This window comes from Ruditapes philippinarum, unplaced genomic scaffold (genome assembly GCF_026571515.1).
Source record: "Ruditapes philippinarum isolate M1 unplaced genomic scaffold, ASM2657151v2 ctg179_1_1_1_1, whole genome shotgun sequence".
In the NCBI taxonomy this organism is placed as follows: Eukaryota; Metazoa; Mollusca; class Bivalvia; order Venerida; family Veneridae; genus Ruditapes; species Ruditapes philippinarum.
This window is the reverse complement of record NW_026851835.1, coordinates 237,922-259,228: the sequence shown is the minus strand read 5'-3', so window position 1 is coordinate 259,228 and position 21,307 is coordinate 237,922. Positions and strand designations below refer to the sequence as shown.

Genomic DNA, 21,307 nt, shown 5'->3' with positions numbered 1-21,307 from the left:
ACCAACAGCAATATTTTAACCTTGTGTGCGTTCAAGTTTGCATTAATCAAATAGCTCTAACAATTCAGGGATAAAATCTTCACAAGTGTTTTCCCTTTCCTACACCATCTGTTTAAAATGTGAGGAATACGGATCCCTTATTGATTAACTTTAAACATTATTGTTGTAAATTTATGAAAATTACATTTATGATTATAATCACTGAATATAACCAATATTGATAACTATCAAGATAATTAATCAACGGTCACGTGTCTATTATCAACTTCAAAGGCAACGTTACACAATGTTATCTCAAATACATAAACTGTACAATTTTGAAAGAGAGAGAGAAAAACGAATCATCATTTAGATATATCTTTAAATAAATATTACCTTATTTGCCAATAATACTCCATTTAAGTTTTTAAATTGAGTATGAAGTTTGTGCAGACTAGCATATGTTCATTGTTATGCATTGTAATGGTTCTACATATTAGAAAATTAACAATTACATTGCTAACTTATCATTTGAAAATTACTCATATATGAGGTCATCAATCGTTAAAGACTTTCTAGGTGAGGGATAGATCCTGTGTGTTTTTGTTGTTGTTTTTTTTGTTTGTTTTTTCTTTTTTTTTATGGTTGTATTTTTTGTTTTTTGGTGTTGCTTTTAATTTTCTTTATTTTTTTTTAGAAAATTTGCTTTTAACAGCAGAGTCTGAGGTAGTATAATAAGAAATTTTTCAGCTCAAACTCAGTACTCAGATATTTGATTGGTAAAAAAATGGCACATAATTTTAATTGATTAATGGAAATCCTAAAATTATAAAGATAACTCTGAAAAATGTTTTATTACCCCAGGCCTGAATAGTATAGGGTCTCACATTGCAGTTCGTGATCGTGTAGCATTCGTAGGAAAGTTTATACAAAACATTTCCTATATATGAAAGCTATCAGGCATAATTAACATGGACAAAATTATCAACATGTAATAATCATATATCTGACACAGTCCAGACACAAGTTAGGCGATAAGTCAGGTATTAAAATGTGTTCGGTAGAGATAATTCTAGCCAGTCAATAATAACAACATTTTATATCAAACCATTGTTTTTAATTAGGCATATGATTTAATAACTTTATGTACAATTTTTATTCATATCGCAGAATAGCCCTAGGGACAATAGAATTCTGTATTTTGACACTTTGTGAGTCAAATGTTTCCTTCATAAATGCTCTGGAATATCTACTTTGAAAAAAAAAACATGGAATAGGGTTGGTTAATTTGAACCTCGTTGAGAAGAAGTGGGGGTCTTCGTAGCCGTGCGAAAGATTATTGAATTCGAATACTATAAACTCTTAGGAAAAAAAGGAAATTTTTGTGTTTTATCAAAGTAAGCTGCTGTGAAAAGTTAACTTATATAAACTGTTTCCTATTTGTCAAATGTCAAAGAAAGAAGGGACATAAATCTGTTATAACTTGAATCATGGCGGACAAATGTTTTGACCTTCCAATATTTACAGTTGACGCTTTTACAGACGAACCATTTTGTGGCAACCCTGCAGCAGTATGCTTGGTTCCTCATGGAAAGGTAAGTGATGTTTATTTATGTTTATTTTCTTCAAGGTATTTATTGTAAACAGTATAGACGTGTGTGTGTATTTTAACGAGAAAAACAGACACGGCACATTACGAGCAATTACTGTTTAAAGGGAGAGAATAAACCATTCGATATCGCTTCTGACATTAGAGTTACGTTTCCTTGTTATAAGAAAAACGAAAAGTAATGATATAGAATCTAATAAAAAAAGAGTAATGAAAATAATATAGCAGATTGCTGATCACGATATTTTGTAACATAATGTTTGAACATATCTTCTGTAAATATTGGTAATAAAATGAAAATGTTTAAGTAAAAGTTATTTTTTCTCTATAATTTGATACTGAAGTAAATATAGACAACCTTAAATTATTTTTTTATAAAAAAAAAACAATAAGATAATGAACGTTCAATCGTCTTCCACACACGTTATACAATGACAGATGACACATAGGCCAACAAAAATGTAATTACAATTTTACATAAAATACAACTTGAAATTCAAAATTTCACCAGTACCATGATTAAATGTTGGATTCTGTTTAAGCCGGTGATAGGGGTCGTGGACGGTAACTTGCACTTACAGTAACGTCCATGGACAGGCTCAATCCACTCAATCAAACCGAGCCTGCAGCATTTTCAATTTTGTCTTGTTTAGCTTTGTTTAAGGTTTCTTTTTTTCTCTCTTTTGAAACAGTTTTCGTTATAATAAGTCGAATAAAACAAAACCATCAAGTTCATATAACTTACACATTTGATCATAATATATAATTAAATACATTTGATACCATTATACAAAACGTTGATAAATATTTTTGAAACACTCAAAAGCAAAGAATAAATTCAACTGATTTATAACGAACATCAGCAACCTTTGTTATTGTTGTTGTTGTTTTTTTTGTTGTTTTTTGTTTGTTTGTTTGTTTGTTAAAGCTTTTGACGAATTGAGATACTGAAATATTTCAAAAAGTCTTTTCTTCACACTATTTATTATTTTTGTCTGTTGTTGTTTTTCCTCTTCAATTTTTATTTAGAATTGTATTTCAATATTTTTAATCGAGATATGTATATACAGATGTAGATTTATTACTGGCAACAATGTTTCGATATATCTGATTACCACAACTGATAGACATGGCTTATTTTATTGTTATTTTAAATGTATTATACCAACTCATTGTTGTATAACGTAAGTAACTATTCTCTTTATATGATTTTGTCTCATACCTATATTTGAGCCGTGTCACGACAAAACCAACATAATGGGTCTGATCCGCGCAGTCTGATCAGGATCCATGCTGTTCGCTTACAAACCCTATAACAAGTAGAGGAACCGATAGCGAACAGCATGGATCCTGATCAGACTGCGCGGATGCGCAGGCTGGTCTGGATCCATGCTGGTCGCAAACCATGTTGGTTTTGTCATGGCGCGGCTCGTTTATTTATATTCTATCATGAAGACATTGGACGAAACACTTCTACAAAAGATAGCTGCTGAGATGAATTTGTCAGAGACGGCTTATATAGAACATCTATCTGAAAACAGCAACTTCTCCACAAGTAAATATTTATACTTTTTATGCCTTAACTTTCTTAATTAATTGTCAAGATATTTTATATACAGTCAAACTTGTGTAAAAACCATCTCTGAATAATGATCATCGGGTAAATAAAGACAATTTTTCAACAACCATTCCAATTTAATGCCATGGTTAGTTGCTGACTATTGGAAGGAAAACAAAATTGTCAATATTTTGAAAATAGTTTCAAGAAATGCTTATTAAATCAGCTTTAGTATGGTCCATGTTTATAATATAAACAAGATATGTTCGTTATATTGATACAAATATTTATTATCTTTATGTCTTACTATTAAATGTTTTCTAATAATGGGTGTCTGTCTTAGTATTGACTTTGTTAGTTTTGACTTTGTTAATTGCAGATTTAAATGATGCACTGAAGAAAATAAATATTGTTTAATGATAGTTTTTGATAAATGAATTGTATCAATGTTCAGTATATGTGTTAAATAATAATAATAATAATAATAATAATAATAATAATAATAATAATAATAAATAATAATGATAATTATGATTATTATATCGTTGTTGTTGTTGTTTGATTTGTATAAAAAATTTTACACAGCTTATTTACAAATGTCTTAAAAAACAACTTTTCTTTTACTAAGGTAGCGAGTTCAAACTCCGGTGGTTCACACCAACAAATGAGGTGCCTTTGTGCGGACATGCTACTTTAGCCTCTGCAGCGGCATTGTTCTTTTGCTCGAGTAAGTTTTTTCTGTGTTCAAAAGTCTTACGTTTTGCTTAGAATCCGCTTTATCAAATTCTCATTTTATTATTTTCACAATTAACTTGTAGAAAAAAATCAAGATTTTCCTAACCAGAAGTACACTTATCCTTGTTTTGCTACTTGTTACGGTATTATAGTAACTTAATAGTAATTTGGTATGATTTGCAAGGGCAAAAATACCTTCTCCTTTTGATTTTCACGTCTAAAAGGAGAGTACAATGTATAATGATTTTTTCGATAAGTATTATGGGATCATTTAATATTCAGTTGTCAAACCTTTGTTGCACGAGGAGCTTGCTGAGTCCAATAGAGGTTTAGCAGCTGTGTAAGAACCTAACAGAATCAGTATTGTATTCAGCAATGCATAATGACCGACAGAAAAAAATCATGTTCGACATTTTTAAAGAATGAAACTATAGATTTCTGAGGCACAGTGTGCTATTAAGCAGTCTTTTAAAACCATTTAGCAATGGTTTCATGAAAAACAAATCGCTCAAAAACAAATACACACACATTTTTTGGAATTATTCTCTTTTTTTTCAAAATTCAAACGAAATTTGTGTTAACTGTAGGGAGCAGAGGTAGCTTTATACACATTAATAAAGACAAAATTTGATGAATATTCGTAAATATCACCCAGCGGTATTCATTCATTGAAGATAACTCAAGCGGCGCTATCACGTTTAGAAGTAAGAGTGGTCCTTTGATTGCTCGTCGTGATGGAGACGGTATAACGTTAGATTTTCCCACCAACCCAGTGCAACCTTACGATAAAAAGGCTGTATTACCTATCATTAAGGTAAGTATATATATATCATTCCAATTTATCATTGGGTGCATCTTTGTCATTAACTTTATTGTGTGCATTGCTCTTGTCTTAGCATCAAAATATCGAAACTACTAATATTGTAGACTAATATAGTTGTTTTAACACCTTATAAAATATAACCAATGAACAGAACCTTGTTTGAACCCTGTTATGTTACAATAGAAATCATTATTGGGATCCAGTTTTATAAATTTAGCCTCGTTTCCATTTCCAGGGTCCAAAAAGTCAAATGCATATACATTGTGTAACTTAATAATTCGTTTTTCATTTTCAGAGTAAAAAACCCATATCAAATGCATATCGTACTCTATATAGTCTTGTTGTCATTCTCAGAGTCCAAAATATTTGTATCAAATGTAAAGTCAAAAAAATTATATCAAATTATTGTACTTAAATCAACAAAGTTCTATAAAATGTTAAAAATGGTGGTGTGAAATAAAGAGGCCATTTAACATTGTTGAATATTTGACCCGTACACAGTTGAAATAACCTATATCAGACTTGGATTGCGCCTCGTCCAATATTGTACATGTACTTATAATCACAAATGTATAATAACTTCATATATAATTGTTAATAAAACTCAAGCTATCAACGTTTATTGTGCCTAATGTTTCATGAGTTACTTTTATTGTGCCTCTTTTCTTCTTTTGGCCACCAGAAAATGAAACTTTTAAAGTGCTAGTACATGCAAGAAACAAATCAGCATTTTGTTAAAGCACGTGGCTTTTCTGTTTCGTTTATTTTCGTCGAGGTGTTAACATTTCTATTTTATTTTAGAATTCTATCGAAAACACGTCCTCGATGCCTCTTTGACAAGGTCATTGACATGGATAAGATATCTCCATTAATTTACAAAAGATGTTTATATGTTTTTGTATATAGATATTAAATAAACTTAATTAATCTGTATGTATGAATGCGCAATTTCATTCATTATAGATATATAAATAAATATTTAAGCTTTCCAATTTAAAAAATGTAAACAAACTAATATGATAATCTACCGTGAAAAAAGGATAGACAATGCACGGTAAATTTATAATCTTTTCCTGACCGCGGTTCCCAAATATTCCACTCCATGCACTGGAATAGTTGGGTATCCGAGAATGATGAAGTTTGGCACGATGACAGGGAGGGTAATACAACCGGGGGTGTAAAGTGCATAAATCATTACATTCTCCACTCTATTACTTTGCTGCATTTTTGGTCGAATTACTCTCGCCATGTTTTGTCTGTCTTATAATGTAAGGGAAGTTAATGAAACATGATATAATTATTGATAGATTGGCCTGATAGGACGAACAAGGCGCTGCAACCATTTCTTTATCTTCGATTATCATCACCCAGGATACTCTATTATGCTTGGTCATGTAATTTACGTATAGCATTTGGTATAATTCATTTGTTTGATTATACATCAAATCTCTGGTAGCTGAGATTCTGTGTTAAACCCCTGTATGATTCTAAATCATGAGCAAGGCACCATGTTACTTGTATCATGAAATCTAGATATTTTTATGATGGTACTGACCGTGTAAAACAAGAAATGTTTGCAGACTCGAACTTTGACGGGTGCTTTTTTAGCAGACGTGTACCCACAAGTCAACAAATCATATTCCCGCCATTTATGTCCAACAAACATCATAAGATGGATAAACAATAAAAATTTCAATTTGTCTTGTTCGGTTCATGTTTAGATTAAACTCCATGTGAGTGCTAGGCTACTAAGTCTATATTTGATATGTTCCTGTTCTTTTCCGATCATTGATTCGATTGCATTATAATGCTTAAGGCAGAGCTAAGGTAACCAGCCATGTCTGCAATTTTCGCTTTTTGCTTTGTTTTAATAATTCAATAGTTTCTGCTTTAAGAATGTGTATTGTTCGACTTCCTCTTTTCCCATTGCGCCAATATTTTGGACCAATTCTTAAATTAAATCTACATTTACGTTCACCGATTCTTGTCGGCGTCTTTGTGAATTAAAGAAAACAATACTATCGTCTGCTGCATTGTTGTGATGAAGAACAAAACTTATCTTGTCTGGCAAAAAGTGTTTTATATGTATTGCTGAATAAATCGGCAAGTATTATGGAAAATATCATAACTTGTGACAGAAAATGTCTCCGTGATCATTGGTCGGAAATAAAGGCGACAAGAAGGTCGTCTGCTGACAAATTGAAATAGGAAAACAATGATGTATTGAGTCTATAATCTGTGTTTCCTGGTAACAAAATGCCGAGAAACTCATGGAATCAAAAAAGTAAAGTTTAGTAAATTTTGGGCTTATCTAATTATATCAAATATCTGTCATACATTGCAGGAGATATGTGACCCAGATTTGGTCAGTGATGTACAGTATTCACCGGGAACCAAAAAGCTACTACTACGATTACAAGACAATGTTTCCAGGTTAAAATATCTATATACCTTTATTTTCCTCTAAATTAAGTTTTAATGTAAGGCATGCTGCACAACTTTACATTTCAATTATAGAATAGATCATGAATATACATTTGTCTACAATGTAATGCCATATGACGTGATATAAGTTTTTTCAACATATACATGTATCAGTTCCTTTCAAGCATTGAATCAGCGTATTATACCCAAAAAAAACGAAGTTTTTTTGTTTTTTTTTTTTTTTTTTGTTTGTTTTTTTTGGGGGGGGGGGTTATAGGAGTCACCAGGTGGTCGGTCGGTTGGTCGGTCGGTCGGTCCCAGACGTCCGTTGCATTTTCCTTGTCCGGAGCATAACTTGAAGACTAATGGTTGGAATTCAATACAACTTCATACAATAGTCAAGCACATTGAGAGGAAGTGCAGTGCACAAGAACCATAACTCTATCTTCACTAATTACAGAGTTATTGCCCTTTGTTACTTTTCCTTGTCCGGAGCATAACTTGAAAACTACTGGTTGGAATTCAAAACAACTTCATACAATGGTCAAGCACAATAAGGGAAAGTGCAGTGCACAAGAAACATAACTCTATCTAAAGTAATTTCAGAGTTATTGCCCTTTGTTACTTTTCCTTTGCTTTTTTTGTCCTGACCATAACTTGAAGACTAATGGTTGGAATTCAATATAACTTCATACAATGGCCAAACCCATTGAGAGGAAGTACAGTGCACAAGAACCATAACTCCATCATGACTCATTACTTGTAACTTCCTCATTTCTGAAGCAGTCTTGTGGGGGTATTAATCACATTTAGTGATAGTTCTAGTTTTGAATTAAATAGACATGTATTGAAACCTTATCCGAACGTTTGTTTTAGTACTTCACAAAAATCACAAGTGTCTCTTCTTTTATCTTCAACACATCATGTGGTATTGCAGGAAAATATTTGACGGTATATGCCCAGACCCACGTGCATTACAAGCCACAGACAGCACGGGAACAGTAAAGGGTGTCATAGTAACCGTACAGGGAGGTTTAGGAATGACGGTTAAATCAGATCAATCTTTTGACTTTGTTTCGAGATATTTTGCACCATGGAATGGAATACCAGAGGACCCAGTCACAGGTAACATATGAACATATTTATAATTCAAGTCACCTCGATAAAGTTCTACGTGTATGTACCCGGTAGTTTACGTTAACGTTGATCTAAACATAAATCATTTGATACAAATTAATTGTAACTAAATTTTTTATAACATCATATATAATATTAATGAATACAATGTATTTATCATAGGCTCAGCACATACAGTTTTGGCTGACTACTGGAGAAAACAAGGGAAAAACTGAGTTTTTCTGGTTGAAGTTGTTTAAATTACTTGCGGCCGATTTATCTTAAACACGCTTAATAATGTTAAAACCAATACGGCTTATTGAATACATGTACCTTTCTTAATTGTATTGTACGTTGTTTTTTGTGTTTTTTGCATTGAATTCCACATTTTACCTTAAAAAAAGAGAACAACACTAAATCTATTGCAATGATACGAATTGAAAATATGACTTGTATGTCACCCTTTTGTATTATATATATGTGCCTTTTATCAAACAAGTTACCTAACCATACTACCTAAGGACCATTTTTGTCCACGTTCAAATAATTAGTTTTCAGAATTATTCATTTTCACTTTGTATTAACACGCGAGGCAGAATTTTAAGCTCACAACGAGCGGGAATTCTAAAGGTGAAGTTTCGCGGTTGGTGATCGTGTGAACTAACAGGCAAGAAGCAAGAGTTGTTCTTCAGGGAATTTTCAAGTTGTAATTGCGTTCATTGAGGCTGGGCAACAACTACTTTTTGACCAATCAAATAAAAATTGTATGTTATTATATTGAAGATATGTTAATAAAATACATGTACTATCAATAGTCTGCTCACATATAGATTTATTAATGTTATTTACTAAAAAAAGGTATTCTCAACTCATGAAAAAGAATTACTTGCTTGTTTGTAAAGTGTTTGCATGTCAATTAGGTAGTGGTGTTTGATATTAAATAAACTTAATTCATTTCTGCGTTCTTTTTCAAAAGGCAGTAGAATATGTTACAGTTACCGTTAAAGATTTTCTGGAATCATTTTACATTTCAATTTTATAATTAGTAAAATCTTTTGATAAAAAAATGGATCATTAAATTGTGCATATTTTGTTTCCCACTTATTAGCAAATCTGTTAGCCTGATTATTTCATAATCCACTAATTAGAACACGGCAATTTTTTCCCTTGTCCAAATGAACCTGGAAAATAATGAATAATATCCGGATTTGCATGTTAAGGTATCTTCAACACAACGGAGTCTGTATTAATTAGCAAAAATACCCAATGAAACAGCAAAAACACGTTATAAAATACAATTCAGATACACGGAATGTGCATTAAATTTCCTCGAAAGAATGTTTCGCTATTGATTACGAGGTTAGTACATGCAACGCTAGTGTGTTCATTTGTGGTTACATTATAATGAACTAAGTCCACAGTGAAAGCAAGTTTGTCATACAAAATGAAAGTGTCGAATGGACAATTGTATTGCTTTATTTACTATTGCGATGCAACAATATTTATTTCATTAAATAGGAATTCAATAGGGCTACTGGATTGCGTCATTAACAGTTATGATAAAGGGAAGGGACTATAAATAAATACACTTCTTTAAATAAAAGTGAATTTTTTTAAAACAGCCATTTGGTTTGTTTTATTTAAAATTCCCGGGGTGTTATAAAAGGGCAAAACCTAAAACGTTTTATTCTTTTTTTTTAAACTGAATTAAACCATTAAAATAACTACATTGCCACATTTAGGGCAATGATAAAACAACTAGTATATTTGTTCCATACAACATTTATCATTTCCCTACATGTGGCAATGCAGTTATTCCAATGGTAAATTATTATAATTAATATTTTATGAAACAAATGTAGTTGTAAAGTCATTTTATCATTTTATCATACAACGTGAATTGAATCATAGAACAACTTCATTGCCACATTAAGGTATCATTTACATCCATACAACGTGAATTGAACCATAGAACAACTGCATTGCCACATTTAGGGCAATGATAAAACAACTATATTTGTTCCATACAACATTTATCATTTCCCTACATGTGGCAATGCAGTTATTCCAATGGTAAATTATTATAATTAATATTTTATGAAACAAATGTAGTTGTAAAGTCATTTTATCATTTTATCATACAACGTGAATTGAACCATAGAACAACTTCATTGCCACATTAAGGTATCATTTACATCCATACAACGTGAATTGAACCATAGAACAACTGCATTGCCACATTTAGGTATCATTTACATCCATACAATGTGAATTGAACCATAGAACAACTGCATTGCCACATTAAGGTATCATTTACATCCATACAACCTGAATTGAATCATAGAACAACTGCATTGCCACATTAAGGTATCATTTACATCCATACAACGTGAATTGAACCATAGAACAACTGCATTGCCACATTAAGGTATCATTTACATCCATACAACGTGAATTGAACCATTAGAACAACTGCATTGCCACATTTAGGTATCGTTTACATCCATACAACGTGAATTGAACCATAGAACAACTGCATTGCCACATTAAGGTATCATTTACATCCATACAACGTGAATTGAACCATAGAACAACTGCATTGCCACATCCAGGTATCATTTACATCCATACAACGTGAATTGAACCATAGAACAACTGCATTGCCACATTCAGGTATCATTTACATCCATACAACGTGAATTGAACCATAGAACAACTGCATTGCCACATCCAGGTATCATTTACATCCATACAACGTGAATTGAACCATAGAACAACTGCATTGCCACATTAAGGTATCATTTACATCCATACAATGTGAATTGAACCATAGAACAACTGCATTGCCACATTAAGGTATCGTTTACATCCATATAACGTGAATTGAACCATAGAACAACTGCATTGCCACATTTAGGTATCGTTTACATCCATACAACGTGAATTGAACCATAGAACAACTGCATTGCCACATTAAGGTATCATTTACATCCATACAATGTGAATTGAACCATAGAACAACTGCATTGCCACATTAAGGTATCATTTACATCCATACAACCTGAATTGAATCATAGAACAACTGCATTGCCACATTAAGGTATCATTTACATCCATACAACGTGAATTGAACCATAGAACAACTGCATTGCCACATTTAGGTATCATTTACATCCATACAATGTGAATTGAACCATAGAACAACTGCATTGCCACATTTAGGTATCATTTACATCCATACAACGTAAATTTGACCATAGAACAAGTGCATTGCCACATTTAGGTATAATTTACATCCATACAACGTGAATTGAACCATAGAACAAGTGCATTGCCACATTTAGGGTAATGATAAAACGCAACTTACGTTTCTTATATACATTGGGGGACATGTACTGTATTGTTTCAAATCCAGTTATTATAAAAAGGCGGCTCTACAACTACATTTTTTCATTCACGATGAATTCAACTTTCTAGGCACTGTTTTACCTCATTTACAACTATAACGAGTTTCTGTATTTGTTTCATAGAAAATGAAGGCGTTTCATCAGGGACAACCTTGTTTCGTCGTTTCTTATTATGATAAATCTGGGACCACTCTATATTAAATAAAGGAGAACATTTAATGTCACTGTCTGTATTACTTTATATACAGTTACAATACACCAAAGCATTTATTACATACAAAATGGCACGTTCTTATAACTAAAAGCATTACATGCATGTACTGTAAATAACAAAAAAATAAATAAAAGAAAAGTGAACCGCAAGGACCACAATGTTGACTTCTTGTGAATATGCTAAAAAGAATACAAAAGACTATTTCAGAGTATTGGTTGAATACAATATGAAGATGTCCTACTGGGGCGATAAATGCCTTATTTTGGGCAATTAAAAGTGGGGTTGGGATGGTGGAGGGGCTCTACCAGACTGCGGTGTTTGACTTTAATTCGTGTTTGTTTATATTTATGTATTCTATAGCCACTTATCTTTCCGATAATACGCAACATTTCAAACATTCATTTTAGCTCAAGGTGCATCTGTGGTGGAGTGGCTAAAGTAATTGACTTCAGACCACTTGCCCCTCATCGCTATGAGTTCGAATCCCGCCAGGAATTTGGATGTATTCATGTCAGGAAGCTATCCAGCTAGTTTATTGGGATTTCGTCGGGGGGAGGGTTTACCCCAAGGAAAACCCGAAAATTTAAAAAATTTAAAAATTGTGGAAGGGAAAACAGCGCGGTGACCAATGAAGGGCTCGAACCCATCATCCTTGGGATAAGAGGTAGACGACACCTTAATCGCTTGGCCACCGTTCCCTTTAATCTATTTCAAAAATATTTACTTGATTTTTCTGTTTATGTTTACATTTTATTTGTATGACGCCCTTCGTTATCCTGAACCTGAGAAGAAGGCAGTTTATGCCAGCCATCTGTCACTGAAGAGAATTTATATACTAGTAATTATTAAACAAACCTATCCTAAATTACATAAGATATAGATACCGAAATTACAATCCTGTCTTCAAAGTACCATTTGATAAAAACATGTAGTTTGCATTATTTATTGGATTATTGTCTTATATATGTTTTTCGCCACAATACCAGAATCTTTACGTGTACATACTATGCTTTAAAAGCAGAATCAACTTTTAAATGCCCAATGCTTTTGAAGAACTACTTGAGGTTTTCCCTCTCTTACTACCATTTTCAAAGTAAGAACCAAAATCGTTTGCTATCAGTCAAGCATGTGTGTAATCATTTCAGATTTTACTATGTAATTAGATTTCAAAATTTACCCAATTTTATAGTTATCAGTAAGAAATAAATCTACCCCTTGGTCTCTTTCATACCTGCGAATAATCATAATGAATAAAATGAACTATAAATTATATTTCGTAATCTTCAGTAAACAATAGGTATGATCTTTAAAGATGAGCTACCTGTGAAGATCGCTTAAAATAAATTGCTTATAAAATAATTTGTTATTCAATGCACGTATTCATTCGACACCCCCGCCCTGTAGCGTCTTTATAGTGTTGTTAACAATGTTATTGCGTTGGCTGTCATTCAACTATATTTTGCGTGTTAAATATCTGAGTTTCACCTTTACATACTTGTAAGTTTTTCATTGGAAATTTTGAAACTGTTTCTCTTTCCGCGAAAAATATAAGTTTTATTCCAACACTGATCTTCAGTCTACCACTTCCGTATCTTTAACGATTCCAAGAACTAATCAAATGCACTATTATCATGACATTATTAATCAAATAAAATTATGACTGACTCATTGCTAATAATGATAATCCCAACATTTAATCACAATATCTGTGGTTAGTTTTACTATGAAATCAGTTTCAAACAAATTCAATGCAGAAAAGAAAGTGGTTGTTGATACTGGTTGTAATTGCCATATTGAAGGAATTGACTCAAGATGAACAGACCAGTACACCTGCTATAAATACAGCCCAAAAGGCATGTCTGTATACCCGTGCAGTGGCCTCCCTAATCATTGTACATCGGTACCATCATTAATCGTTTTCAATGTCAATGTCACTGCGTCTTTGCTCAGAGATTGATAATCATACCACAAATTAGACACATGGTGGTGTAAGCCGATGCCTTCTGCACATATAATAGTCTCTTTCGGTTCCAGCATGTTAAGGGTCAATATTTTTTCTGTTCACCAAAGGAATCATCCGACACATAGAAAAAGTCTTTGACAGTGTGACATTTGCGGCGTTTTGCCTTTTACCTATTTATTCATTGATCATCGTGAAGTCGACATCTATTTTGTTTGTCAAAAGAGTCATCTGTTATAGTGATGCAACTTACATTGTTCTACAATCATTCGCACTAAAACAACTTTAAAAGTATTCTACTTTCTACAGTCAATTATTATCCTATGAAGGTTGTATATACTGCAGACGGCTGAAACACTGGGAATGACATTTTAATTAAAGCATTACCACAAACAAAATAGTACACTGATGTTCATCTTCAAACCTAGAGAAAGAAAACAATAGTGATGTGCTAGGCCCTTAGGTTTTACAAACAATCTTTTCATAGTAACATGAACAGATTCCCATGGTTATCGTGAATTATTCTTAAAAAGGCTATGAATAAAAAGATAACATAATTTTATGTCCGATTCATTAAAAGTAGGTCATCTCTGCAAATCTGTCTTTTTTTCACGATATAAAATTGTCGCGTTTTCTTAATAAATAAATATTAAATCAAATGATATGGTAAGTAATAGTTAGTTTCCTAGTGAACAGCATTAAAGTAAAACTGTCGAAGAATAGTGAGCACAAACATTGTGTAACATAAAAAATGAACACCAGTGGCTGTTAATCCGACATGTTGAATCCCCGTCGGACAAAATTATGTAAGGACATCTATATGGCCTAAAAATGTACCCAAATTATAGATGTTATCCGGAAATGCTGGGATTTCCCTACAGTTATGTACAGCTTCACTGTGAACTACGGTAGACCGTGTTGTTTGTACGGAAAACCGCTCCGGAATATTTCTATTATGACAGAAATTCTCATAGAACCCCATATGTAATTTAAAAATGGGAAATGAACTCATTGGGTTCCAAAAATTAGAAACTAACTAGTGTTGTAGGTAAAGAAACCATATATTTGAATGTAAGTAAGTGGCCCACTTGTTTTCACTGTCGGACTAAAATACAGTTTTGTGAAAACGATTCCCCTAGTTCGGAACAAAATTACATGTTTACAAACGCATCGAAAAACTCATTAAAAACTTCTGAAATAAATAAGTTCAGCCTTACACTATTTAAAGCATCTGAGCACGCATATACATACACGCACAAATATATTAAAACTCTAAATATCTGAATGAATGTTTAAAAATATTCTAAGCTCAAAACCATGATGTGCTGTGAAAAATATAGGCCCTATATATGTATATAATTTTACTCATATGATTATATGCGTTATAACAGAGACATAGATAACAGTTATCTATATGTCTCTGGTTATAATTAAATAACCCCGTCTAGCCTACATATGTACACATATTTTTTTACTGGTTTTGGGTAGATTAGAAAATATTAAATTCATGTAGCTTCAATAAAATAATTTTATGCATTGAACTCGTTGAATAATATAATTATTACATATATGCACATAAATATAGAATTAAAAAAATATCAAATTCCCTAAATATTGTAGGCCTAGATCTACTTTGAGCTATCTACACAGGGTTCTTGATCTACAGTAGTTGCGTAAAATTATTGATTTCATTTGATCGATAACATGGATTATTTTTCATTAAATTGTCATTTTCGTGGTCAAAGAGGTAAAATTATATAAACATAGATCACAAACACACAAGCTTGCAAACATGTATTTTAACCAGGCTTATTTACCTAAATTAACCTATATTTATTGTAACACTTTCGTTTAATTTTTTTCACTGGTTATTTTGTAAATTAAATTTCCAGTATGTCTACATTTCCGAACGAAATTGTAAAAATTTAATAGCTGATGCTGTGACTTCGAGGACACCGATGAAATCGTAGCGTTCAGCTCTGAAGACGGCTATTGATTCCCAGGCGTTGGCAATGTTGCGCAAAAGTATGCGCACGAAATCATTTCGTATGCAAATAAGATGTTGCCAACGCCATCTTACAATCGGATATTCTGACTTTACGAAAATCCATTTATATCTCTCTTACGGCGGGCAATCGCCGGATTTTGACTTTTAATAAGTGATTAATAGACATTGAAGATGGCTTCGCCCGACGGCAAGCTCTCTACGACTGAAAGGGTTGTGAAAAGTAAGTGATTGGTGTTGTTTGTTTATTCGCTACTCCGATGTACGCCATATTGGATGTCGGCCATTAAACTACCTATATATTCCCGTATTTGGCAGGACTAAACAAACGGCTTGATTGCGAACAAAAATGTTTTGGAATTGCTCTTTTGCAAAAGTGGATGCATTTTTGTTTTTAGTCGCAATATCGCCGAATTAAAAGCTTTGTTGCAGTGACAGGTTTCACTTTCGTGACGTTTGACAACAAACCGGAAACGTCAAAAAGTTGCATAAATAATTAATACATTTTTGCGAAATAAATGATCGGACATGAAAAAAGGTTCACATTAACTTCTTAAAAACAGTATTCAGTGTTCAAAATGTAGAAAACAGGGCTCATGTCAACACCTTCGGATATGAAATAGGAATTTTTATTAGTTTGACAGTTGACATTTTTGACGTTTTTGTGACAGATAGATATTGATCTTAAGTCTGTGTTAATAGTTGTAGTACAATAGATACATGTGTAACGATTATCTTTAATTAAAAATCATTACTTACTGGTACTAGAGGGGTTGACATACACATAGATATCCAGTTGATTTGGAATTTTAACTTTTTTGCACATCAGGTACTACATGGAGTGTAGGGTTCTAACCAACAGTCACTTGTAATAGCAGTCCATAACCCAAGGGAATAAAGGGGACCTTTGGAAAGAAAACTGTCTGTTAATACACTGCATTGCATTGAAATTCTGAAAGTTAAACAGGCTGGTGAAAATGCCTGATCGGGCTTGTATGACATAAAAAGTCATATTTCTAGAAAAATAATAAAGATATAAATTTATTTTAAACTTTGTTTGTTTATTGAGCATAATAAATGACATAAACAGAAGAAAAAAAATTGGTTACTGTCACTTTTGTGAGAATTATTTCCCCTTTTTCATATTTATATGACACATAATTTTTGAAGTTCTTTTTGTAAAGTAACCATGTTGACTGAAACTGGCATTACCAACATTTTTCTATGTATTATGACGTTTTCTTATTTATTTTATGATTATTTTGTCCTGGTAGGTTTCTTTATGGCATAGTACTTTAAATACATCTAGAAAGGACATTTTTGAGGTTTGCAAATGAAACTATTGAAAGAGCCTTTATATAAGTAATGTTAAAAGAAGCTTAACAAGGGTGTCTAGCAATCGGCAATATTTCGTATGAGTTTCAGTTCTCACATTTTGAACATTTATAATGATACAAAAAAGTGAACCCAACCAGACAGGCTACCCGCTTGGACTTTTTATTTGACCACCCACATATTTACTTGACTATTGTCAGTTGTGTGGGTTAAGTCGGAGACTGGCTGCTTATTTGTTCTAAAATTGACTGGCCCTTAACATAGTGTTTGGCATTTCTTTAGTTGTGTTATCACTATCTTAAGTTATAAACTTTACAAGTAGCATTTAGGAAAATAAAAAGTGGTCTTTTTGCAAAAACTATCAAACAAACTATCAGAGTAATATAACTAGAACACATTACAGATCTCACTTTTTATCAGATTCAGAACTTTCCCCTTGTGGCTTAGTGGTTGTCTTTAAGGATTGAGGCATCGGAATTGCAGCCACTGGTAAGCCCTGCATGATTGTAAGAGGCGACTAAATTGGTTTGAATAACTAGAGTCCATGCATTCTTTAGTTCCGACAGGAAGAGTGGTTTTGACCCCTGGGTATTACTTAAGTTTATAACACGGGTTAGCCAAAGTCATTTTTCCTGTTTCGGCATCATATGACATCAGAAATTGTGTTTGTGCACCATATAACTAAACAAACAATTTTCTGAACCTAATCTAGGCTTTTTATACACATCAACATCAGTGGTTTATTTTCATGTGTTACATCAAGACTTAAGTTGTACTTACAAGTTACTGGCTTTGGACATGACGCGCATGAAAAATATCTTACACATTGATTTGTTTAATTCCTTACCCTAGGGAAATTGTAAGGGAGGATTTTTGTAGATTTATTTTTTCTACTTTGACTTTATGAAGCTATTCTGATTTGCTTACCGAAAATACAACTCTACAGCAGGGGTGTGGAATTCCTATGTCCAACTTGTCCGACTCGGGCCTTTTTGCCAGCGGACAAGTCGATTTTTAGCTCGACTTTTCTATGAAAAGGGGAGCTATCCTACTCGCCCCGGCGTCGGCGTCGGCGTTAGCGTTGGCGTCACACCTTGGTTAAGTTTTTCGTACCACCCCACTTTATTTCAGAAGTATTACAAGTATGGCTTTGAAACTTACCATACTTGTTCACCATCATAACCTCCATCTACAGACAAGAGTACATAACTCTGTCAAGGTTTTTGACAGAATTATGGCCCTTTTTTGACTTAGAAAGTGTATTGAGCTTGGTTAAGTTTTTTGTACCACCTCACTTTATTTCAAAACCATTGGAGGTATTGCTTTGAAACTGACCATACTTGTTTACCATCACGACCTTCATCAACAGACAAGAGGACATAACTCTGTCAAGGTTTTTGACAGAATTATGCCCCTTTTTGACTTAGAAAATACATTGAATATGGGTAAAATCCACTTATTGCCTTAACCCTTTGAGATATTGCTTTGAAACTTTTAATGCTATTTCACATCATTACCCCCATCTGTACGCAAGAGAAGGTAACTCTGTCAAGGATTTGTTTTAAAAATTAAGGCCTTTTATCGACTTAGAATCTTGGTTAAGTTTTTAGTACCAGTCCACTTTTTGACTGAACTGTTTGAGATATTAATTTGAAAGTTGGAATACTTGTTTACCATCATGGTCCCAAAACATGGGCAGGAGAAGGTAATTCTGTTAAGGATTTTATTTGAATTATGGCCCTTTTTGACTTAGAAACTCAGTTAAGATTTTCATTCTTGTCCACTTGTTGACTTAACCATTTGAGATATTACTTTGGAAGTTGGAGTTCTTATGTGCCATCATGAGACCTATCTGTAAGCAAGAGAAGATAACTCTGTGAAAATGTTTCTTGATTTGTACTTAGAAATTCCTAGTTAAAGTCTTGTGTGCCCTTAACTGTCAAAGTTTTGTTTTATAGGCAAGCACTAAAAAAGTCGAGCGCGCTGTCCTTCTGACAGCTCTTGTTTCATTGGACTTGTCGGCGGGCAAGTGAATGTCAGAGCCATTTAAGAAAAAATTAAAAGCCAAATTTTGGTCACAGATTACTCTATATCATTTTATTTCATTCCAATATTGCATATCACCTTTACAAACTAGTTTAATTATATAACCCATTTTGTTTTGCTTTTTACCCCCTATGAAGCCTCTCAATAGACGTATGTGCTATAGGAACTCATTGGTTGTATTGCGGCAAAAAATATAAAGCACAGATGATTTCATTGCAAAGTTTATTTCTTTGCATACAAAAAAAAACTTAAACAAATTCTTTATTATAATGAATAGTTCAAAGCCTGTAGAAACTCCCAAAGAGTCAAAAAACAAGGTCAGAGAGAGATAATAGAAATTAGTATGATTCGAAAGGAATACATTTATTTCAGGATAGCTAGTTTATTGTCTGGCTGCCAAAAGAAGGTAATTCAGACAATGTCTATGGTCAAACTTGCAGATAATGTTCAGTTAGTAAAATATAGCTGCTGAACTTACATAATCCGCACTGTTTTGGGGGGGCAAGTAAATTTGGGCTGCGGACAACTAGAAATTTCAATCCAACTTGTCCTCGGACAAGTGGAAAAATTCCAAAATTCCACACCCCTGTACAGGCTCACTGATTGTTTGACCGAGTTAAATTAACCAATTGTATGTAACAGAAAGCAGTAGACCAGTCAGAGAGGAGGTAGAACTCACATTTTAGCATGTTTATTATTGGTTTTGAATTGAAATAGTTAAAAATTGACTTGGAAAATTGAATCTGCGCCAATAAAACCAGTTTTGAAGCATTGGAACAAATCGTGCATCTACTAATTACGCATATTGAAAACATTTCTAGTATGTTAGCATGTGTTATCTTGTACTGACAGCCAATGCTACTTTCAGGACAAATGTCCCTGATGAACTTCAGAATATCAAACAGAGGTGTTTGAAAGTTGGTGTGTGATGTCACTCATGCTCTGAGAAAAGTTATTTATCCAATGTTTTTTTTTCACCAAAATATTCGACGAAATTCGGCCCCATTCATCCTCAAAATAGTATGTTTCCCCCCCTGAAAGCCAAAATTTCCCCCTATACGGCAGCCCGAATTTGCCTGCAGTTAATATAATTTTTTGCAACTAACTACCGAAAACTGTTTTATTTTATGCCTGTTACACTGACTGTTAAGCAAGGTTGTTTACAAATCATTCTCAGGTAGGTAAGGGGAGCTACTCCAGGCGTCCCAACAAGTTTAACATGCGACTCTTTAATATTTTAGATCCGTATATCAAGAAAAAGCGATGTATTTTAAACTTGTGTTGCAAGAGTTGCTCCCCTTTTCTACAGGAATATAAAATAAATTAAAATTCCCCCTCCTATTGCATTTTTCCCCTCCAAAGGGCACCGACCCCCTTCCCCCAAATTTGAAAAAAAAACACTGCTATCCCATGCATCCTCTTAATGACTTATTATTGCATGTATTCATTATTGGTCAAATTCTAAAAATCTTAAAGTTAAAAAGCTTCCCATTTTTCAATACAAATATACTGATACACTTAAATGATTCTACAGTTGTAGGGAAATGGACATTTTATGGCAACAGATTTATTTAATGGCTTTGAGTAAGGCTGCATAGTTTTCATTTAGATTAGTCTTTTGTATTGCAGGAATTTTTGTTTCTTCAAATGTATTAAAGCTAGAGACTGAAGTGGTATGGCAAAAATGAGGGGCTTCATTTACTTTTAGATTTGGGGCTGTGACTTCAAATATGTAATGCTTTTCCTTCTTCACATATAAAATGTGATTTCCATTGTCAGGGATTTTGCAGTCCCTAACTTGGAAATTTTGGAACTTAATGGAAGTCCTGTTTTGTTTACCCTCAAATTCACTGATTTTGGAGGAAATTGTGTTTACAGTAAAAAAATACCTTAATAACAAAGCCCTACTTGGACGCTCTACATACATTTTTAGCTTGACTATTTGGAGAATAGGAAGAGCTATTGTAGTCAGCTAGGTGTAGGTTGGTATTTCCAAACTACTGAAGGGAATGGGTTGAAACTCTGTACACTTTATTGAGAGTATAAACGGAGGTCACTGTCCAAGGCCCATTACTCTAGCATAGATTTTGACATAA

The 21,307-nt window shown here is 33.1% G+C and overlaps 2 protein-coding genes across 7 annotated transcripts in view; both read left to right on the top strand.

Moving 5' to 3' along the window:
* Positions 1 to 1,413: 1,413 nt before the first annotated feature.
* Positions 1,414 to 8,487, top strand: LOC132740766 (phenazine biosynthesis-like domain-containing protein). Its single transcript, XM_060728751.1, has 7 exons — positions 1,414 to 1,574; positions 3,044 to 3,143; positions 3,775 to 3,873; positions 4,556 to 4,695; positions 7,049 to 7,137; positions 8,066 to 8,253; positions 8,428 to 8,487. The coding sequence occupies exons 1-7, from the start codon at positions 1,470 to 1,472 to the stop codon at positions 8,478 to 8,480; spliced, it is 774 nt and encodes a 257-aa protein (XP_060584734.1). The 5' UTR covers positions 1,414 to 1,469; the 3' UTR covers positions 8,481 to 8,487.
* A 7,374-nt stretch (positions 8,488 to 15,861) lies between these two features.
* The window catches only part of LOC132740887 (protein phosphatase 3 catalytic subunit alpha-like), a 51,340-nt gene continuing 45,894 nt past the window's right edge, over positions 15,862 to 21,307 (top strand). For 5 of the 6 annotated variants that reach the window (XR_009627223.1, XM_060728945.1, XM_060728955.1 and 2 more), the window contains exon 1: positions 15,862 to 16,053. Coding sequence is in view for 5 of the 6 variants with exons in the window: in XM_060728945.1 (XP_060584928.1) it covers positions 16,005 to 16,053 (49 nt within the window). In the remaining variant the exon portion in view is untranslated. The remainder of the gene's footprint in view (positions 16,054 to 21,307) is intronic. The other variant, XM_060728969.1, reaches the window with a different exon arrangement.

Excerpts from the sequence above, each read along its gene's own strand:
- LOC132740766 (XM_060728751.1), top strand. The coding sequence starts at position 1,470 with ATGGCGGACAAATGTTTTGACCTTCCAATATTTACAGTTGACGCTTTT. Across the intron at positions 4,696-7,048 it reads CTGTATTACCTATCATTAAG|GAGATATGTGACCCAGATTT; the intron begins GTAAGTATATAT and ends CATACATTGCAG. Across the intron at positions 7,138-8,065 it reads TTACAAGACAATGTTTCCAG|GAAAATATTTGACGGTATAT; the intron begins GTTAAAATATCT and ends GTGGTATTGCAG.